Genomic DNA, 22,294 nt, shown 5'->3' with positions numbered 1-22,294 from the left:
ATCCATGTCTTACTTAAAACCACACACACACACGTTTTCAGGATCATATTTAAAACAGACTGGAGGTTATGAATGGTAACATTCCATAGACACATTCACAGTGAATTTTAGGTGCTTTAATAAACATAGTGCAACAAGGTTACTAAGGTTAGTTGCTGTCAACACATAGAGTCACTCTCTCACACACATACACACACAGACACATACACACACACACACACACAAACATTGCAGATGAATGTAAATCTTGATGTTGGGGCACCGCACCACCGGCGGTTGGTACGTAAATGGCAGTGGATAAATCCGTTCCAGATGATGTGAATAAAGATCATATTTATGACACACTCACACAGATGGGCTCCACAAGCCAACCAAACACACACTCACACACAGTACAGATGAGCTCCAAATACACCCACCCTGGGAAACAGTGAATTCCCCAAACCACAGAGTGCATGAGAGGGTGAGGGGAGTGGGGAGTCATGGGAAACAGAGGCACAGGATGCGTGCAGCTGCAGTGAACGGGACCGGGCCGGAGCAAAAACAGACAGAACGACGGCACAGAACAAAGCCGGAGAGAGAGTGAACACACCCTCGTCTATGGAGGAGGATGGATGACAACATCTCATGGTTCAAAGGCTGGTTGGTCTGAGTTATACACACTGTGGGTAAGGGGAGAGAGCCACACACTGCGGTGGTGGAGCAGAGAGGGAAGCCTGGGGTGAGAGGGGTCACTCACCTCCTAAGTTATGATTGACACACTTTGGTAAAACCCAAATATGACACGTGCAAGCACATGCACTCACAAAACCCAAATCAGAGGTATAGGTGTCAGGGCCTCTGGATTATGGGGGACGACCATGTCTACCCCAACTCTGGGGCCTGGAAAAGGTGACGAGGGGGAGGAGGTAACGAAAGGAGGAAGGAGCTGAGGGGAACGAGGAAGAGTGGTAAACCCAGTCTGCATCAAGGCGAGAAGGAATCTAGAAGTTTTTTTTTATGATCTGGGAAAACCAGAGTGGAGGGTTGGGTGACTGGCTGGGGGAGCGAGCGAAGCGCCTTTGGAAATTTCCACCCATTTGGCTGAGTTTACTGACGTATGTGAAAAAGTCAAAAGGTTACAAATCACGTCAAACACTCCTGGACTCATGTGTGGTCACTATAATTACTTTGTGTTTCCTGCAAAAAGCTCTGACGAAGGCCGTGAGGCCGATACGTAAGCTTATTAAATATCAGTGATACTATCAAGACCAGTGTGCGGTTTTCTTTTTCCTTCATCCTGTTTCCTGCATTGTGAAACGGATTTGTTTCCTGAGGTTCTCTAATTAGTCATAATCAACTCATGGACTCATATAACTATACTGAACAAACATATAAATGCAACATGTAAAGTGTTGGTCCCATGTTTCATGAGCTGAAATAAAAGATCCCAGAAATTTTGCACAAAAAGCTTATTTCTCTCACATTTTGTGCACAAATTTGTTTACATCCCTGTTAGTGAGCATTTCTCATTTGCCAAGATAATCCATCCACCTGACATGTGTGGCATATCAAGAAGCTGATTAAACAGCATGATCATTACACAGGTGCACCTTGTGCTGGTGACAATAAAAAGCCACTCTAAAATGTTCAGTTTTGTCACACAACATAATGCCACAGATGTCTCAAGTTTTGAGGGAGTGTGCAAATGGCATGCTGACTGCAGGAATGTCCACCAGAGATGTTGCCAGAGAATTTAATGTTCATTTATCTACCATAAGCCGCCTCCAACGTTGTTTTAGAGAATTTGTCAGTACGTCCAACCAGCCTCACAACCGCAGACCACGTGTAGCCACGCCAGCCTAGAACCTCCACATCTGGCACCCTCACCTGTGGGATCGTGTGAGACCAGCCACCCGGACAGCTGATGAAACTGGGTTTGCAAAACGAAGAATTGTCAGAAACCATCTCAGGGAAGCTCATCTGCATGCTCGGTGTCCTCACCAAGGTCTTGACCTGACTGCAGTTCGGGATCGTAACCGAGTTCAGTGGGCAAATGCTCACCTTCGATGGCCACTGGTATGCTGGAGAAGTGTGCTCTTCACGGATGAATGCCGGTTTTACCTGTACCGGGCAGATGGCAGATAGTGTGGCGTTGTGTGTTTGAGCTGTTTGCTGATGTCAACGTTGTGAACAGAGTGCCCCATGGTGGCGGTGGGGTTATGGTATGGGCAGGCATAAGTTACAGACAACAAAAACAATTGCATTTTATCTATGGCAATTTGAATGCACAAAGATACCGTGACGAGATCCTGAGGTCCATTGTCGTGCCATTCATCCGCTGCCATCACCTCATGTTTCAGCATGATAGTGCACGGCCCCATGTCGCAAGGATCTGTACACAATTCCTGGAAGCTGAAAATGTCCCAGTTCTTCCATGGCCTGCATATTCACCAGACATGTCACCCATTGAGCATGTTTGGTATGCTCTGGATCGACGTGTACGACAGCGTGTTCCAGTTCCCACCAATATCCAGCAACTTTGCACAGCCATTGAAGAGGAGTGGGACAACATTCCACAGACTACAAACTACAGCCTGATCAACTCCATGTGAAGGATATGTGTTGCGCTGCATGAGGCAAATGGTGGTCACACCAGATACTGCCTGGTTTTCTGATCCACGCCCCTACCTTTATTTTAAGGTATCTTTGACCAACAGATGCATATCTGTATTCCCAGTCATGTGAAATCCATAGATTAGGACCTAATGAATTTATTTCAATTGACTGATTTTCATATATGAACTGTAACTCAGTAAAGTCTTTGAAATTGTTGCATGTTGCGTTTATATTTTTGTTCAGTTTAGTATTAGTCATAATCAACACACGGACTGTATCTATCTAGTATAACTAGTATTTCTTATCTAGTTTGACAGTTAGTAGGCCTACATTGTTGTTTGCTGAATAACAATGTCCTGTAGTATACTGTATCTATACGACCCTGGCCTAGCTTTGGTACTGTTGTCACCCCTCCCCTATTCTTGTTTTGAAAAATCTCTCCATCCAACCAGAGCCACCTCTCTACACAAGCTGTTTGACTGAGCGTATAGGTATATATATATATCTACCCTGTCCCCTCCTTCCCTTCCCTCCTCCCCCCACACTCATCTCACCACTCGCTCTCGCCTGATTGACTGTGTGAGACAAATTAGGCTTCTGAAATGATCAACAAATTTGACAGGTGAGTAAAATGAACATCTGTTTTTTTGTATTAATTGTTTAATGAGTTGAGCAAATGTATATGATATAATATCACATGGATGGTGTAGTACATATTTTAAAGCTTATCCCTACCAATTGGTGATTGCGGTCCTATTTATCATTGGTGATGCTTTATGAAACCACTCCTGTCATCTTTCTCTTATGCAGCACAATCAGAAGTTTCAGTGATGATGACAACAATGAATTGAATAGCTTTCGCTAGTTTCGCTGAAAGCTGTCTGATTGAAACTGAGACTGAGAGAACCAGGGTCAGTTTCTTAGACACCAGTTCATTGACAGATGGTTGACCAAACCTGTGGTTTTGTTAAAGAAGAGGAAAGTGTTGAGTAGTTAGTGCAGTCCTCATAACCAGAGTATATGGCTTTTCCACACCAGAGAAGACACTACAGGGGCAGAGGAGGGAAAAGCAATAGTAGTGGCTATAACCATTCACCTTTTCACCATAGGCCTGCCTCAGTTTGCGTATGAAAATAGATTTAGCATTCATATCTACTACGTATTTGAGTGAAAACCTACTTTCTGTGTCTCAGTGTTCTGTTGGCCCAGAAGAAGTTTATCTACCACTATAAGAACATGCGCTGGGCCAAGGGCCGACATGAAACCTACCTGTGCTTCGTGGTCAAGAGGCGGGTGGGACCAAACTCACTCTCCTTCGACTTTGGACACCTGCGCAACCGGTCCGGCTGTCATGTTGAGGTGAGGGAGGGAGGGAGGGAGGGTAGAGGAGATGAGAGGAGAGAGAGGGAGAGGAGGAAACAGAGGAAAGGGGTAAAAAACATGCAACAAATCTCATCATCTGTCATTTGCTTCAGTTTCTCTCCCTCTTTCCGTCTTCATATATTTTCCTCTCTTCCATTTTCTTTCTTTCCTTCCCCTGTCTTCATCACTCTCTTTCCCGTCATTCTACTCTACACTCTCTCTATCCATGCATTACTTCTCCTTTCTCTCTATCTACATCTTCCTTCCTCAAACATTCCCATCTCTCTCTCTCTCTTCCTCAACTACATCCATCACTCTCTCCCTCATTCCTCACCCGTCTACCTTCCTCACCTATCTCCATAACTATCTCTCCCTCATTCCTCACCCGTCTACCTTCCTCACCTATCTCCATAACTATCTCTCCCTCATTCCTCACCTGTCTACCTTCCTCACCTATCTCCATAACTATCTCTCCCTCATTCCTCACCTGTCTACCTTCCTCACCTATCTCCATAACTATCTCTCCCTCATTCCTCACCCGTCTACCTTCCTCACCTATCTCCATAACTATCTCTCCCTCATTCCTCACCCGTCTACCTTCCTCACCTATCTCCATAACTATCTCTCCCTCATTCCTCACCTGTCTACCTTCCTCACCTATCTCCATAACTATCTCTCCCTCATTCCTCACCTGTCTACCTTCCTCACACATCTCCATCACTCTATTTTCTCCCCCCCCCCCCCAGCTGCTGTTCCTGCGCCTCTTGGAAGCAGGCGCCCTGTGTCCAGGCCTGTGGGGTTATGGAGCTCCAGACAGTGTGGGACTGTGTTACTCTGTCACCTGGTTCTGTTCCTGGTCCCCCTGCTCAGACTGCTCCTACAGGCTGGCCCAGTTCCTCAGCCAGACCCCCAACCTCCGCCTCAGGATCTATGTCTCCAGGCTCTACTTCTGTGACCCGGAGGACAGCAGTGCGAGAGAGGGTCTCCGCATGCTGCAGAGAGCCGGGGTGCAGATCACTGTCATGAACTATGAAGGTAGAGAGGGTGTGTGTGAGTGCGGGTGTGTGTGTGTGTGTGGGTGTGTGTGTACGTCTCTCATTATAATTCTGTCTCTTCCCTATAGACTATTTCTACTGTTGGCAGACCTTTGTGGCTTGCAGACAGCGTGTGTTTAAGGCCTGGGACGGACTGCATCAGAACTCTGTTCAACTGGCCAGGAAACTTAACGACATCCTCCAGGTAGGACACACACACACGCACACACACATACACACACACTGTACCCTTGAGTTAGTAGGCTAATAATATTTACTGATTTGTCTTTCAGCCTGGTGAGGCAGAAGATTGGGGAGATGCTTTCGAGCTACTTGGACTGTGATTCACCTCTATCCCTGTCATATACGCTGATATGGAGCTATTTATTTATGCTCCTCCCACTGGTGCTACCTGTCAATGTTATACTGTAAAGATCACTTTAATCTATCATTGTAAAAGTAAATAATAATAACTGAAATAGGTCAACTGTACAACTCAATAATGTGTTTATATATTGTTATTTAATCCATGGGATTTACATTTTTACCCTTTGTAGCATTATTACTGTCTTGTAACACATCCATTAAATCATTCCCTCCAACTGTGATTGAGTCGTTTTGTGTTGACATGATCCTATCCTCTATTTACATTTGACCAGCTCTTTATCTCTCACATAGCCAACAATAAACAAACAAATAAAGTTTAGGCTAATTGATTACAATGATCTCTAAACTATCACTGACAATGGTTGATTAATCTGGATAAATTACATTAGAAATGGATGTGAACGCTTCATGTGCGCAAATACACAGGGTATTACGCTCTCGCACCCGTTAACGTGCACGATCACCACAACACCGATTGAATTAAAGTCAAGATGGCGACCGAGGGCGAATACGAGTCGATCCTGTGTGTGAAACCTGACGTCAACGTTTACCGAATCCCGCCGCGGGCATCGAACCGGGGAGTCAGGTAAGAGACCCGGTTCCGTCACCATCAACCAGTGACCTTGCCCTGGTCTGACTCCAGCATCCATTGTTTGATGCGGCGATAAATAAACGTCCCCATAGGCAAAGCTCTTGTCCCCACATCAAGGGAATGCATAGCCCATATAAAGGCTATAATGGTCGTCTCTGTCGCCTTTGCAGTGCGCAATAGCTTTTTCTAAGGTGGTTTACTAGGCAAACTGGTTGACTTGTATTGGGGAAGAATAATCTACCACCAGATGTCAAGGTTGTGCGTAGTGGGATGGATAGGGAGAATACACCCGTCATTATTGTATTCCACCTGTCGGTATCAGACAATGACACTGAATCCTGTTTTCAGTGCGAAAACGTGACCGTGTCGTGTGCCCTTTTTACAGAATGCGCTTTGACTGCACTCTGCTTTGGGGCGAATGTTTAGTGAAGGGCTATAGCGGGTACTACGGTATTTAAAGGTCTAGAGGATTAGGTGAGATTTTTACTCCCTCTGAGGATTATCTGGGCATTTTCTCTGTTGTAGCCTATCCTGTTACTTTCTGAACAGGGTTCGTTAAAGGATCTCTTGTTGACAGTGACTTCTGTCCTGTTAGGGTACAGTCTACGTTTGGCAGTGTGTGTGACTATATTGTGTTTACCCATTTGTTCATTGGCTGGTATTTTAACGTGATCCAGTCTATCTCCATGCTGACTGGACAGCGCTTCATACTGTATCTGTCTCCTGGGAGCTGATTGGCTGACCACTAGTAAAGTGCCATGACCACGCACAAAGCTGAGTCTGTTGTGTGATGTAGTGAGTAATAGTAATGAGGGAATATTTCACCCCAGTTCTGGTGAACTGCCAGCCCAGTCACTCTCATTTCGGTAGCAAAGTGTGGTGGTTGGTTATCAACATGGTCTCCCTCTTTCTCACACACACACCTATACAGTCAGTCTCATCTCTGATTGGCAGTCTGTGTCTCCCTCAGGGCTGCGGATTGGAAGCTGGACGCCCCTGATTGGACAGGCCGCATGAGAGTGACGGCTCGGGGAAAAGTGGCTTTCATCAAACTGGAGGACAAGATCTCTGGTGAGAGGCCAAATCGGCCCCTAGCCCCTAGCCCCTAGCCCCTAGCCCCTAACCCCTAGCCCCTAGCCCCTAGCCCAGGGTTACCCAATAGGCGGCCCGCAGGCCAAATTTGATTTGGCCCCCCAAGTTTTACATTTTTACAAATAATTATTTTTGTTCTTAGACATGAAAGACTGTAAAATCACCAGGAAATGCTCAAAGTAATTTGAATTAAGGAAATCTGTTCCCAAGTATTCTCACGCATAAATAGAGAGGCATATGTGATCGTATCCCAATATAATCAAGGTTTGAAATGATTCTGTTTTTGTCAAATACTATATCTGTTTCTTGCAGTCAATTTCCAGTGTACAAATTATTTATAACTATGTTCCGAGCATCCGCTCAAGGAAAAATTGGCCCACTGCTGAATGTAATTGGGAACTCCTACCCTAGCCCCTAGCCCACCTCAAGGCACTTCTAGTCAGAAGATCATCGTGCCCAATTCCAAATTGTCCCCTGGGCACTTCTTGTTGATCTGAAAGGACCATGTTAACTGTTCCACCTTGCTCTCTGACTCTTGACTTGAACTATTAGTTATAATGTCTAAGTTCTAATTACCCTCCGTCTCTGCAGGGGAGCTGTTTGCACAGGCACCAGTGGACGAGTACCCTGGCATCGCCATAGAAACCGTCAGTGACTCCAGTCGTTACTTTGTGCTTCGGATCCAGGATGAGAGTGGTGGGTTGTTGGTTGTCATCACTAGTCACCATCTGGCCAAATTAGAAAGGACAGAAGTATCACACACTACTTTCTCACATTTTCTATTAGTATTTATTATACTGAACAAAAATATAAACGCAACATGTAAAGTTTTGTTCCCATGTTTCATGAGCTGAAATAAAAGATCCCAGAAATGTTCCATATGCACAAAAAGCTTATTTATCAAAAGAAAAATGGCACATATTTGTTTACATCCCTTTTAGTGAGCATATATCCTTTGCCAAGATAATCCATCCACCTGACAGGTGCGGCATATCAAGAAGCTGATTAAACAGCATCGGCATTACACAGGTGCACCTTGTGCTGGTGACAATAAATGGCCACTCTAAAATGTGTAGTTTTGTCACACAACACAATCCCACAGATGTCTCAAGTTTTGAGGGAGTGTGCAATTGGCATGCTGACTGCGGGAATGTCCATCAGAGCTGTTGCCAGAGAATGTAATGTTTATTTCTCTACCATAAGCCGTCTCCAACTTTGTTTTAGAGAATTTGGCATTACATCCAACCGCCCTCACAACCTCAGTCCACGTTTAACCAGTCCAGCCCAGGACATCCACATCTGGCTTCTTCACCTGCGGGATAGTCTGAGACCAGCCACCCAGACAGCTGATGAAACTGAGGAGTATTTCTGTCTGTACTAAAGCCCTTTTGTGGGGAAAAACCTATTCTGATTGGCTGGGCCTGGCACCACAGTGGGTGGGCTTGGCTCACAAGTGGGTGAGCCTATGCCCTTCCAGGCCCATCCATGTCTGCACCCCTGCCCAATCATGTGAAATCCATAGATCAGGGGATAATTCATTTATTTCAATTGACTGATTTCCTTACATGAACTGTAACTCAGTAAAATTGTTGAAATTGTTGCATGGTGCATTTATATTTTTGTTCAGTATAGTAGTAGTAGTAGTAGTATACCACAGTAATAACAAGGTATGTTTTGGATCATTTGAGTGTGTAGTATGAAACAGTATTCTACTACAGCATTTGGAGTACACAATCAGTTGTTTCTCACTGTGCTATGTCTCTGTTTTAGGATCAGTGTGTGTACGAAGTGATTTGATTTGTAATTTACATTGGTCTGTTGTTCTTCTTTGGCCTCTGTCTCTCAGGTCGCAGTGCGTTCATAGGCATCGGGTTCGGGGACAGAGGAGACTCGTTTGACTTCAACGTGGCGCTGCAGGACCACTTTAAGTGTGTTGCTCTTACAGCTGTCAGCCACAAAACTCTCATAACATTAGCAAAACAAGTGCAGCTCAGAGCTAGAATGTTGACTTCTAACTGACATGAATTAGTAATAGCCTGTCATCTGTTTCACTATATAACTCTCGATTCAATTCAAAGGGGCTTTATTGACATGGAAAACATGTTTATATTACCAAAGCAAGTGAAATAAACAATCACAAATTAACAGTAAACATTATGCACATCAAATTTTTCAAAAGAATAAAGACGCTTGAAATGTTATATCTAGCTATAACGCTCTGTCCCTTTTGCCCACTCATTCTTTCTCTCTATCTGTTTACTGTATATATCTCTTTCTCTCTCTCTCTACCTACCTCTGTCTCTCTGTCTCTCTCTCAGGTGGGTGAAACAGGAGCTTGAGATCAGTAAGCAGTCTCAGACTCCAGACAACACTCCTAAACTGGACCTGGGTTTCAAAGAAGGACAGACCATCACTCTCAATATCGGGGTAACTTCTTCAACTCATACCCATAATACTCCTACCATGGTACCATCTGGTTAGCGCTTAACAACTAAAAAGTGAACAGCACGTTTGCACGCACACGTTGCAAACCCATGCTCTGTTTATAAGCTTTGTCAAGCTATCACTCAAACACCTATTCCTCTCTCCTTCCTTCTCACCCGTCGCCCCTCTCTCTTTCTTTCCATTTCTGTTCCTCTCTCAGCAAGGCAGAAAGAGAGACAAGTCCCGCCCCCAGAGCGCTGGTGGCTTTGGGCTCCTCCCTCCTCCCCCTGGCGGTGGTGGTGCCAAGATAGCCCCTCCCCCTATGTCAAGCTCCTCCAATGACAACGAAGGTTTATTCTCAGGGGGAGACTTATTTTCTACGGGAAGTGACTCATTTTCAGGGGGTAGTGACACATTTTCAGGAGGAAACAACACATTCTCAGCAGGAAGTGACATGTTCTCAGGGGGAAGTAACACAGGTAGGTGAACAGCATTTTGGGCCACGTTCAGCGAGGTGTAATGCTCCTGGTTGTTCAGACAGATATACACTACATGACCAAAAGTATGTGGACACCTGCTTGTCGTACACCTCATTCCAAAATCATGGGCATTAATTTGGAGTTGGTCCCCCCTTTGCTGCTATAACAGCCTCCACTTTTCTGGGAAGGCTTTCCACTAGATGTTGGAACATTGCTGTGAGGACTTGCTTCCATTCAGCCACAAGAGCATTAGTGAGGTCAGGCACTGATGTTGGGCGATTAGGCCTGGCTCGCGGTCGGCGTTCCTATTCATCCCAAAGGTGTTCGATGGGGTTGAGGTCAGGGCTCTGTGCAGGCCAGTCAAGTTCTTCCACACCGACCTCAACAAACCATTTCTGTATGGACCTCGCTTTGTGCGCTGGGGCATTGTCATGCTGAAACAAGAAATGGCCTTCCCCAAACTGTTGCCACAAAGTTGGAAGCACAGAATTGTCTAGAATGTCCTTGTATGCTGTAACTTTAGGATTTCCCTTCACTGGAACAAAGGGGCCTAGCCTGATCCATGAAAAACAGCCCCAGACCTTTATTCCTCCTCCACCAAACTTGACAGTTTGGCACTATGCATTGGAGCAGGTAGTGTTCTCCTGGCATCCGCCAAACCCAGATTCGTCCGTCATACTGCCAGATGGTGAAGTGTATTTGTCACTCTAGAGAACGCGTTTCCACTGCTCCAGAGTCCAATGGCAGCGAACTTTACACCACTCCAGCCAACGCTTGGCATTGTGCATGGTGATCTTAGGCTTGTGTGCAGCTGCTCGGCCATGGAAACCTATTTCATGAAGCTCCCGGCGAACAGTTCCTATGCTGACGTTGCTTCCAGAGGCAGTTTGGAACTCGTTAGTGAGTGTTGCAACAGAGGACAGACGATTTTTACGCTCTACGCTCTTCAGCACTCGCCGGTCACATTCTGTGAGCTTGTGTGGCCTACCACTTTGCGGCTGAGCCGTTGATGTTCCTAGACGTTTCAACTTCACAATAACAGCACTTACAGTTGACTGGGGGAGCTCTAGCAGAGATGAAATTTGACAAACTGACTTGTTGGAAATGTGGCATCTTATGACAGTGTCGCGTTGAAAGTCACTGAGCTCTTCAGTAAGGCCATTCTACTGCCAATTTCTGTCTATGGAGATTTCATGACTGTGCTCGATTTTATACACCTGTCAGCAACAGATGAGGCTGAAGTAGCCGAATCCACTAATTTGAAGGGATATTCACATATTGTGTATATATAGTGTATATAATAAACAAAAAAATAAACACAACATGTAAAGTGTTGGTCCCATGTTTCATAAGCTGAAATAAAATATCTCAGAAATGTTCCATATGCACAAAAAGCTTAGTTTTCTCAAATTTTGTTCACAAATTTGTTTACATCCCTGTTAGTGAGCATTTCTCTTTTGCCAAGATACTGCAATTGTACCACCTGACAGGTGTGGCATATCAAGAAGCTGATTAAACAGCATGATCATTACACAGCTGCACCTTGTGCTGGTGACAATAAAAGGCCACTCTAAAATGTGCAGTTTTGTCACACAAAATGCCACAGATGTTTTGAGGGAGTGTGGAATTGGCATGCTGACTGCAGGAATGTCCACCAGTGCTGTTGCCAGAGAATTTAATGTTAATTTCTCTACCATAAGCCGTCCCCCATTGCTTTAGAGAATTTGGCAGTACGTCTAACCGGCCTCACAACCGCAGACCACGCATAACCACGCCAGCCCAGAACCTCCACATCCGGCTTTTTCACCTGTGGGATCGTCTTAGACCAGCCACCTGGACAGCTGATGATATTGAGCAGTATTTCTGTCTGTAATAAAGCCCTTTTGTGGGGAAAACTCTGATTGACTGGGCCTGGCTCACAAGTGGGTGGGCCTATGTCCTCACAGGCCCACCTATGGCTGTGCCCCTGGCCTCTCATGTGAAATCCATAGATTATGGCCTAATTTATTTATTTCAATTGACTGATTTCCGTATATGATCTGTAACTCATTAAAATCATTGAAATTGCTGCAGGTTGCGTTTATATTTTTGTTCAGTATAGATCTGCTCTGGCATGTAGATCAGGGATGATGTCAGCTCCTTACAAGACAATTCTATGTGCAACGTTCAGAGCGTCGTGTTCTCCTGAATGTGACCCTGTTCTTATATTGTTGCTTCTGATTCATCTGTTTGTTTATCTTGTTCGGTTACCCTAGTAACTGCTTTTTCTGTATAGCGCTTTTTGCTTCCATTGTTGTAGTCTATTTTTACAGTTCCCCAAACCATGCTGTGAATTCATTTGACTGAAGGGAAAAAGTGTATGTTTTATATGCCACTGTGTAATTAGGTTAAGGATTGAATGGGGCCCTGGGTGTTTTTTCTTTTAGTTTTATGAGCTAACCAAGAAAAAAGGCTGTTGTCGTTAGAGTATGAATGTAGAGAAAGCAGTAGAGGGTGTGTATTGAAGAGTCTGATGTGTGTTGTCTCCATAGAGATCCTATTAAATTAGTTCTCTAATTCCTAATTCTATCGTCTCTCTGTTCTCAGGCTGTTTGTTAGACCTGGACAGCAGTAACTCCAACTCTGTGGTGCAGCCGAACCCCAACCCTACAGGCGGCTCGGACATGTGGGGAGACTTCTCTGCCCCAGAAAAGTAAGGGGATAATCTCCTGTCTTTCATCCTTTTCTCTCTTCTTTCATTATTCTGTTCCCCCATTAATGCTCTCCTCTTTTTCCCCATAATGCAGGTCAATGTCTCCTCTCGCCAACAATGATGGTTCCACCAACTGGCAGCAGTTCTGAGGCCCTCCCACAATCCCTTTCACTTGACCTTCACCTGACCTTTAACCCCTGACCAGAGGAGGACTCCAGCAGAACACTGTATATTATCACCTCAACCTCAGTGTACTCTCTCTCTCTCTTCCCCCTCTCTTTAATTTTCTCTCTCTCACCCCTCCCCCACTCTCTTCACCCCTCTCCTGGCTTCCTCTCCTTACCATCCTCTCCTTCTACATCTTTCCCTCTCAGCCCCAAAGTTACACTCTCTTCCCCCGTCCCCCTCTCCTTGCCCTTCTCTCCCTCTGTCTCTCTATCTATTGCAACAGAGTATGTATTTATTGCTGAGAGAAAAGACTGAGGTTAAATGTCTCTAAATGAAAGATGTTACAGAAAGGAATGATGGGGGCTCACACTAATATAGTCTTGATAAATAAATACATTAATTCATTTATGTACATAATATATTATTGTAAATGTATATAGTGTCAGTAGTTTGTAATTCCCATTGTTGTTGTGGTAGTGTTGTAGCTAATTTTCCTTTAGAATCTCCAGTACAACTGGAATTATCGCCTGAAATAACTGATTTACAGGATGCATTAGTATATGACCAAGTTATCTTATATCTGATCCAAGGTCAGTTTAGCTTTTTCCTCTTAATTGCTAAGGTTAGGCCACGGTGAGTCTGGAGCTGTGCTTTGGAGCAGCTTCTGCTTTGAGTGGACACTGATCTACTGTAAGTTTACACAGCAGCCATGCTGTTTGGCGCCCCTTAGTGGGCTATTGCGGTCCTACAACCACAGTCTGACAGGGAGAGTGGTGAGATGCACAGCAGCAGCTGCTGTGGACGTTATCACTGCTGGGGATGGGCACTTGTCTGGGTCACTTGGCTGCATTGTTTTAACAGGAGGCTGGTGTTAGTTGGTCAATTAACACAGAAATGGAGGGAGAGAGAGGAAAAAAGTGTGCTGATTGAGGGAAGGGAAAGATGGGTGGGGTCTGAGGAGGGATGGAGGGTGAGGAAGGGCTTAAACCCATGGGGTGATAGACAGGCCTGATTTAGGCCTAGTGATGTAATCAACAGTCCCTAGGGGTTTCTGGGTAGTGATGACTCATTTAGGTCACGACTTTTGCCCTGCTGGATGAATAGCCCTGTGTGTGTACATACAACTGTCTGTCTGTCCGTCCGTCCGTCCGTCTGTATTCTATACGTTGTACCCTGGAACTAACGTAACGCTGTCAATGCAGCCAGACCATTCCAGTCCTTGTGAGATGCAGTGTTTTACTTTACTGTTGTGTTGTTATTGTGAGAGAAAGGATGGAGGGTGGGATGGAGGAAGGGAGGGAGGGAGGGATGGATGGATGGAGGGAGGGATAAAGGGATAGAAGGATGGATGGATGTATGGAGGGAGGGAGGGAGGGATAAAGGATGGAGGGATGGAGGGAGGGAGGGATAGTGGGAGGGATAAAGGGATAGAGGGATGGATGGATTGATGAATGGAGGGAGGGAGGGAGGGATAAAGGATGGAGGGATGGATGGATGGAGGGATGGATGGATGGAGGGATGGATGGATAGAGGGAGGGAAGGGTTATAAGGCTGTACAGGACATCATAATATTACAGTAAAGGATGGAGGGATAGAGGGAGGGATAGATGGAGGGATGGATGGATAGAGGGAGGGAGGGATGGGTGATAATGTTGTACAGGACATCATAATATTACAGTAAGCCAGTTATGTGGCTTTTGTACTTATCATTGTGTGTGTCTTTCTCTCATGGACACACACATGGACTCCAACATTTGCATTAACTGATGACATGATGTTGATTAATGAGGTGATAATTGATTGATTTCCTGTGTGAGAACACAGCTAGTGGGAGAACTGGTATGAACTGGTGAGAGTCTGTGTAGATCCTACTCATGTTGGTTTATGTGTTTATTCTTGACATTACAAATACAATATATGTGTATGTAAATGTTGATGTATTGAAAATCAAAGCATAAAGATATCAACTAATGTTGAGTCAAGGTTGACTTGTTTTCTTTTTATCTACATGAGGGAAAAAACTGGACTCCATCAATAAAGCAATCCACATATAAACCACTGAATGACATTTTATTGGGTAGTATTGCACTGCTTTGGTATTGGATTGTGATAGAGTGCTTTACAATAAGGTGTCAGTAATGACAGAGTGGATACTTTGTTCTCAGACTGTCTCTACAGTACACAACTACAGGAACTCAACAGCGTTCCATCTGAACAGTATTATACAGCCCGCAACGGCACAGAACATGATCCGTGTCAAATAAAACAGGTCAAATCTGTGGGGAGTGATTTCTCCCCACAGTTCTAATAAAACACAGGGCTAATAGAAGAACTGAGAAATATGACACAGACTGTTCTTAACTGGAGTTACGTGGACTGTGTTATATATATATGTTGTTTGTGTGTGTATGTGTATGTGTGCGTGGTTGTGTGGTTGTGTGTGTGTGTGTGTGTGTGTGTGTGTGTGTGTGTGTGTGTGTATGTGTGTGTGTGTGTGTGTGTGTGTGTGTGTGTGTGTGTGTGTGTGTGTGTGTGTGTGTGTGTGTGTGTGTGTGTGTGTGTGTGTGTGTGTGTGTGTGTGTGTGTGTGTGTGTGTGTGGTTGTGTATTAAGGCACAGGCTAGCACCAGGTGTTGAGTGGTGGATTTATGGTGTTTTGGGGTGTTTTTATGGAGACAACCCAGTGTTCTGTCTCCAAGGGTGTCCTCCCTCCTACTCCTTCTCTCCTTCCTCCCTTCTTCCTCCGCCCCTCCTTCCATCTCCGCCATCTTGGGCACATCAGGCCTTGTTTTCCCAGGTTTTGGGGTTGCCATGGCGATTGCGACAGCGTTTCTTATTGGTGGTTGACCTCTGGAAGCGTTTGGGCCAGCCGGACCGCTCCCTGCAGAGCTCAGCTGGGATGGAGAGAAAAGAGAGAGAGATTGAATAGAGAGAATGTGTAAGAAAGAGAGAGAGAATGTGTAAGAAAGAGAGAGAGGATGTGGGGGCTCAGATGTACGTGCGATCCTAAAGTCAGTAAGAGTTTCATGCACTCTAAGATTGTTATGTTGTTGTAATCCTAACAACGGGTCTAATGAAGTGCTATCAGGTGGACTGTCTTACCCTTCAGGTACTCATCCTGTTGGCAGACAGTTCTAACACAGATCTCCTTGTTGATCACATAGACACGAGGGAGGCTGAGACAAAGCAGGAGACAGACATCATTACACTATAATCAGAGCGCAGCTGCTGTCTCTAAAACATGCCTCTCTGTACAGGCTCTCAGGTTGAAACAAATGAAGTTTGACTGCATGACCAGGAGGCACTGAGTGTGTCTATGTTTTCCTGTGAGAGAGAGCCTGTAGTTGCAGTTTACCTGTAAAGGCAGAGGGAGTGGATGCATCTCTTGATGGGCCGGTGGACAGAGTACATCCTGGTGCAGGGATACGTCTCTTCCCTACAGTCTAGCACAGAGGATACACACAACATCCAGATAACTCACACACAATGTTTAGATAACACTGGACACCCCTGGTCATCCCTGGTCATCCCTGGTCATCCCTGGTCATCCCTGGACACCCATGGTCATCCCTGGCCTAACATTGTTTAGTGATCTTTCTGTTCCACACTGAAGACTTTACTCACCAGGCGGTAGGGTAGAGACAGACACCTCACTCACCAGGTGGTAGGGTAGAGACAGACACCTCACTCACCAGGTGGTAGGGTAGAGACAGACACCTCACTCACCAGGTGGTAGGGTAGAGACAGACACCTCACTCACCAGGCGGTAGGGTAGAGACAGACACCTCACTCACCAGGTGGTAGGGTAGAGACAGACACCTCACTCACCAGGTGGTAGGGTAGAGACAGACACCTCACTCACCAGGTGGTAGGGTAGAGACAGACACCTCACTCACCAGGTGGTAGGGTAGAGACAGACACCTCACTCACCAGGCGGTAGGGTAGAGACAGACACCTCACTCACCAGGTGGTAGGGTAGAGACAGACACCTCTCTCACCAGGCGGTAGGGTAGAGACAGACACCTCACTCACCAGGTGGTAGGGTAGAGACAGACACCTCACTCACCAGGCGGTAGGCTAGAGACAGACACCTCACTCACCAGGCGGTAGGGTAGAGACAGACACCTCACTCACCAGGTGGTAGGGTAGAGACAGACACCTCACTCACCAGGTGGTAGGGTAGAGACAGACACCTCACTCACCAGGCGGTAGGGTAGAGACAGACACCTCACTCACCAGGTGGTAGGGTAGAGACAGACACCTCACTCACCAGGTGGTAGGGTAGAGACAGACACCTCACTCACCAGGTGGTAGGGTAGAGACAGACACCTCACTCACCAGGTGGTAGGGTAGAGACAGACACCTCACTCACCAGGTGGTAGGGTAGAGACAGACACCTCACTCACCAGGTGGTAGGGTAGAGACAGACACCTCACTCACCAGGTGGTAGGGTAGAGACAGACACCAAAGCCTCCTCTTCATTCCAGTCACCTCTGGGGAGTTCCACCTCTACCAGCAGGGAAACAACACAATCAGCATGGCAACGACCTCTACCCACGGCATGACTCACAAACAGAGACATATTGTTGAAGTCGGAAGTTTACATACACTTAGGTTGGAGTCATTAAAACTTGTTTTTCAACCACTCCACAAATTTCTTGTTAACAAACTATAGTTTGGAAAGTCGGTTAGGACATCTACTTTGTGCATGACACAAGTAATTTTTCCAAGAATTGTTTACAGACAGATTATTTCACTTATAATGCACTGTATCACAATTCCAGTGGGTCAGAAGTTTACATACAATAAATTGACTGTGCATTTAAACAGCTTGGAAAATTCCAGAAAGGATGTCATGGCTTTAGAAGTTTCTGATAGGCTAATTGACATCATTTGAGTCAATTGGAGGTGTACCTGTGGATGTATTTCAAGGCCTACCTTCAAACTTCAAACTCATGGGAAAATCAAAAGAAATCAGGCAAGACTTCAGAAAAAATATTGTGGACCTCCACAAGTCTGGTTCATCCTTGGGAGCAATTTCCAAACGCCTGAAGGTACCACGTTCATCTGTACAAACAATAGTACGCAAGTATAAACACCATTGGACCACGCAGCCGTCATACCGCTCAGGAAGGAGATGCGTTCTGTCTCCTCGAGATGAACGTACTTTGGTGCGAAAAGTGCAAATCAATCCCAGAACAACAGCAAAGGACCTTGTGAAGATGCTGGAGGAAACAGGTACAAAAGTATATATATCCACAGTAAAACGAGTCCTATATCGACATAACCTGAAAGCCCGCTCAGCAAGGAAGAAGCCACTGCTCCAAAACCACCATAAAAAAGCCAGACTACGGTTTGCAACTGCACATGGGGACAAAGATCGTACTTTTTGGAAAAATTTCCTCTAGTCTGATGAAACAAAAATAGGACTGTTTGGCCATAATGACCATCGTTATGTTTGGAGGAAAAAGGGGGAGGATTGCAAGCCGAAGAACACCATCCCAACCGTAAAGCACGGGGGTGGCAGCATCATGTTGTGGGGGTGCTTTGCTGCAGGAGGGACTGGTGCACTTCACAAAATAGATGGCATCATGAGGCAGGAAAATTATGTGGATATATTGAAGCAACATCTCAAGACATCAGTCAGGAAGTTAAAGCTTGGTTGCAAATGGGTCTTCCAAATGGACAATGACCCCAAGAATACTTCCAAAGTTGTGGCAAAATGGCTTAAGGACAACAAAGTCAAGGTATTGGAATGGCCATCACAAAGCCCTGACCTCAATCCTATAGAAAATGTATGGGCAGAACTGAAAAAGCATGTGCGAGCAAGGAGGCCTACAAACCTGACTCAGTTACACCAGCTCTGTCAGGAGGAATGGGCCAAAATTCACCCAACTTATTGTGGGAAGCTTGTGGAAGGCTATCCGAAACGTTTGACCCAAGTTCAACAATTTAAAGGCAATGCTACCAAATACTAATTGAGTGTAGGTAAACTTCTGACCCACTGGGAATGTGATGAAAGAAATAAAAGCTGAAATAATAACTATTATTCTGACATTTCACATTCTTAAAATAAAGTGGTGATCCTAACTGACCTAAGACAGGGAATTTTTACTTGGATTAATTGTCAGGAATTGTGAAAAACGGATTTTAAATGTATTTGGCTAAGATGTATGTAAACTTCCGACTTCAACTGTATCATGCAACTTAATGTCTGTTGAAATAACGTGTGACCGTTGAATAGAGGGATTATTACCAGCCTGCGGGGCTTGGGCTACAGCTGTGAGGGCTGTGGAACAGAAAACCAAATGAGAGGAGTGTTTTATGGAGTTAAAACAAACAGAGATGGACTCAAACCTAATTGAAGGTGATGATTTGTGTGTTGTGTTTGTCAGGGGTTACCGTGGAAACCGCAGAGGAGCAGGGCGATTGGAAGACTGCCCATCCTTGTAAGAGCTGAATGTTTACGAGCTGAAGGAAACAGGACCCACAAAAGCCCAAAGAGGAAAATAGTTTAAAGTTTCAATTCACACAGAGGAACTCTTCAATATCTCGACTTTACATTTCCTCCGTCTTCCTTCTGCTCTCCCTCTGGCCCTACCTCTGCTGTTTCTAATGCAATGTATACTCTTCTGTAAGGCAGTTGTAGGAAATGTGAACCTGATGAAATCCAGGTAAATGAGCTAGATACAGTATATGTGCGGTTAATAGTATCCAATACTGGAATCAGGATGCTGTTTTAATCCTCTCTCTCCCTCTCCCTCTCCCTCTCCCTCTCCCTCTCTCTCTCTCTCTCTCTCTCTCTCTCTCTCTCTCTGTCTCTCTCTGTCTCTCTCACTCTCTCTCGCTCTCTCTCTCTCTCACACGCACACTCTCTCAGCTCTCTCAGCTCTCTCTCTCTCTCTCACTCTCTCTCTGTCTCTCTCTCTCTCTCTGTCTCTCTCTCTCTCTCTCTCTCTCTCTCTCTCTCTCTCTCTCACACGCACACTCTCTCAGCTCTCTCCCTGCATCATTCCTCTTGTGATGTGTCAGTGTGAGTTTGGAGTCCAAGACATGAGTTCTCACAAAGGAATGTGTTTTTGTGCCCTATCTGAGCACCCCTCTACTCCTCCTTTCTCATACACGCTCTTTTCATACACTTCTCTTTTCGTAAACCTTATTAAGAATGTTCTAAAGCATCCAAACAGTTTTGTCCACTCAATATGTTTAACACCCCATTCCTCCTTTAGCAGCATCTTACCCAGGCCCTGAAAACGTTCAATTGATTTAACTTGCTTTGACTCATTTATACACTCTTGTATGCCAGGGCACATGGCTTTCTAAAATACATTCGTTCTGAATGACATATTGTCATCCATGACCGGAGTTCACAAACAGTATTCTATTAGGATGACTTCATGTAAAGTTAGTTTTTTGCAGTAAAATGTAGTTTAGTTTCTCTATACGTCTTTTGTATATGTACTTCATGTTATTTATTGTAAACATTCTATATACAGTACTGCAGTGCTACTAATGTCTTTATAGTCTTCAAAATTAAGAAAATAACACAATGTTTTCATACTCACAACTTTTCCTGTCGTCCAAAAATGTCCTTTGTTTTGAATATTTTGTCCTCTCTCCTTTCTCCTCCTTCTCTCTCCATCCCCTCCTCCTTCTTCTCCTCCACCCCTTGTCCTCCCCTCTCATTATAATTCTCTTTCTCTCTTACTTTCCTCTCCTCCAATCTGAGATTTAGGGAGAATTGTTCTAGTCCAGAGTTGGTTTTGTATACACCCAAACAACACAAACTCATTATCAAAAATATATATCTGTGGATTTCACAATAACCATCACTAATAGTAAACACATATATCAGCGCATTGAACTAGGAACTTACACTTTACAAATACAAACAACTGAAAGAATAATGATCAACACACAATGACAGGTAGAATATTGTGTAATAAATATGAACATTAACAATTAGCCCAGTATGCTTTAGAGCAGCTGAAGGAATATGACGGAATGACTGGTACAGGTCTGGCAGACCTTGCGTTTGCAGTGATCCCCTTTCTCCACTAGGCGGGGCAGTAAACTTGGTGAGTTTTTTTCATTTTTATTATGAACACAACAAATACAAAAACAGAAATATACAAACAAGAGTACATAAATCTAACAGACAGGGGTGTTACATATCAAATACATTTTAAATTTGTCTAAAAGTTTTATGGTTCGTTTTGCTTTTTTGTTTTTACATTTACTGATAATTTCAAAATAATATTTAAATTCTATCTTAAATAATGTGAAGAAGAGTTTGTTCTCTGCCCACTTCATTATATGGATAAAGAATCTTCCATGAAAAATCAACACATGAACAATGGAAGTTAAATCAAGGTCCATATCATTTGGATCAAAATAAAACTTAACATCAGAGTCTCTCAGATGAACATTAATAGTCGTTTCTTTTCAAATAAAATCTTCTAACTCCAAAATCTTCTGACATAAGAACAGTCCTAAAATAAATGGTCAAGAGTCTCTGGGTCACAACCGCAAAATACACATTTGTTATCAATAGCTATTTTAAATCTGTGCATAATAAAGGTCTTTACAGTGTAGATTCTATGAATGAGTTTGTATGATACTTCACCTTATTAGATATGCTATATTCACCAGACAACGACAGTGTAGTTGGTGAGTGTGGTCTCAGCTCAGAAGTGGCCAATTCTGGTTTCGGAAGAGCAGCAGTGTGTGCAGGCTTTTGTTTCAGCCCAGCTCTAACTGTACACCAAGTTATCGTGGTCTAGATTGAATGAAACATGCTAGTGTTGGGCTGGAGTAAAAGCTTGCAAGGCCTGTATCACTGTCCAGAGTTGCTTGTAGCTAAAGGTCACATATTTCTGTATTCATGGGGTTCTTAACCCTGGTTCTGGGGACCCACAGGGGTGCATTCTTTGATCGTTCCCATCACTAACACACACCGTATCACGCTAATCAAGGGCTTACGTTAGGTTGGGTAGTTGAATTAGGTGATGGGCTGAAGCAGAAATCTGCTGTGGGACCCGAAGGACCGTGCAGGATTAAGAAACTAGAGTAGACAATTATATTGCTACATCAAAAGGCATTGCAACAAAGATGAGTGAATATCACGACCGAAACTCCTGACCCTTTGTTTGATCCGCTACTTGTGTTGAAAAGAGGGTTTCCATGGGGACCATTAATAGCTTGTATGGGGGAAACCTGAGTGCAGCAGGCTTCCATGAACTTGACCAATATAAATATTGTCACACATACTACCAGAGTCACAGACAACAAAACTCCGCTGGCGCTCTCTCTCCCTCTCTCCCAAAGTCACTTCAAGAGGGATACACACTCATCATCCCCCTGACATATCGGGGCTACATAGTCTCTGGGGATGAGGCTGGGGGTGAGGGGGGGTGAGCGGGAGAGAAGCGCTGGCCTAACAAGGTCAGGCGGGCATGGCTGATGAC

General features: G+C 44.7%; 3 protein-coding genes across 3 annotated transcripts; 2 read left to right on the top strand and 1 right to left on the bottom strand.

Moving 5' to 3' along the window:
- The first annotated feature begins 3,094 nt into the window (after positions 1–3,094).
- On the top strand, positions 3,095–5,602 carry aicda (activation-induced cytidine deaminase). The gene is made up of 5 exons (XM_071395214.1): positions 3,095–3,220; positions 3,792–3,957; positions 4,707–4,995; positions 5,084–5,199; positions 5,288–5,602. The coding sequence occupies exons 1-5, from the start codon at positions 3,201–3,203 to the stop codon at positions 5,336–5,338; spliced, it is 642 nt and encodes a 213-aa protein (XP_071251315.1). The 5' UTR covers positions 3,095–3,200; the 3' UTR covers positions 5,339–5,602.
- A 200-nt stretch (positions 5,603–5,802) lies between these two features.
- Positions 5,803–13,236, top strand: LOC139572347 (adaptin ear-binding coat-associated protein 1-like). Its single transcript, XM_071395069.1, has 8 exons — positions 5,803–5,967; positions 6,944–7,044; positions 7,657–7,761; positions 8,912–8,993; positions 9,384–9,492; positions 9,710–9,968; positions 12,555–12,660; positions 12,755–13,236. The coding sequence occupies exons 1-8, from the start codon at positions 5,873–5,875 to the stop codon at positions 12,807–12,809; spliced, it is 912 nt and encodes a 303-aa protein (XP_071251170.1). The 5' UTR covers positions 5,803–5,872; the 3' UTR covers positions 12,810–13,236.
- Positions 13,237–14,884: 1,648 nt separating this feature from the next.
- Positions 14,885–20,524, bottom strand: mfap5 (microfibril associated protein 5). The gene is made up of 7 exons (XM_071395075.1): positions 20,393–20,524; positions 19,230–19,298; positions 19,084–19,116; positions 17,268–17,336; positions 16,183–16,270; positions 15,930–16,003; positions 14,885–15,721 (listed from the first exon to the last, which is right to left on the bottom strand). The coding sequence occupies exons 1-7, from the start codon at positions 20,511–20,513 to the stop codon at positions 15,606–15,608; spliced, it is 570 nt and encodes a 189-aa protein (XP_071251176.1). The 5' UTR covers positions 20,514–20,524; the 3' UTR covers positions 14,885–15,605.
- Between the last annotated feature and the right edge of the window lie 1,770 nt (positions 20,525–22,294).

The sequence above is a fragment of the Salvelinus alpinus genome, chromosome 4 (assembly GCF_045679555.1).
Source record: "Salvelinus alpinus chromosome 4, SLU_Salpinus.1, whole genome shotgun sequence".
Classification (NCBI taxonomy): domain Eukaryota; kingdom Metazoa; phylum Chordata; class Actinopteri; order Salmoniformes; family Salmonidae; genus Salvelinus; species Salvelinus alpinus.
This window is presented reverse-complemented; position numbering and strand designations above follow the sequence as displayed.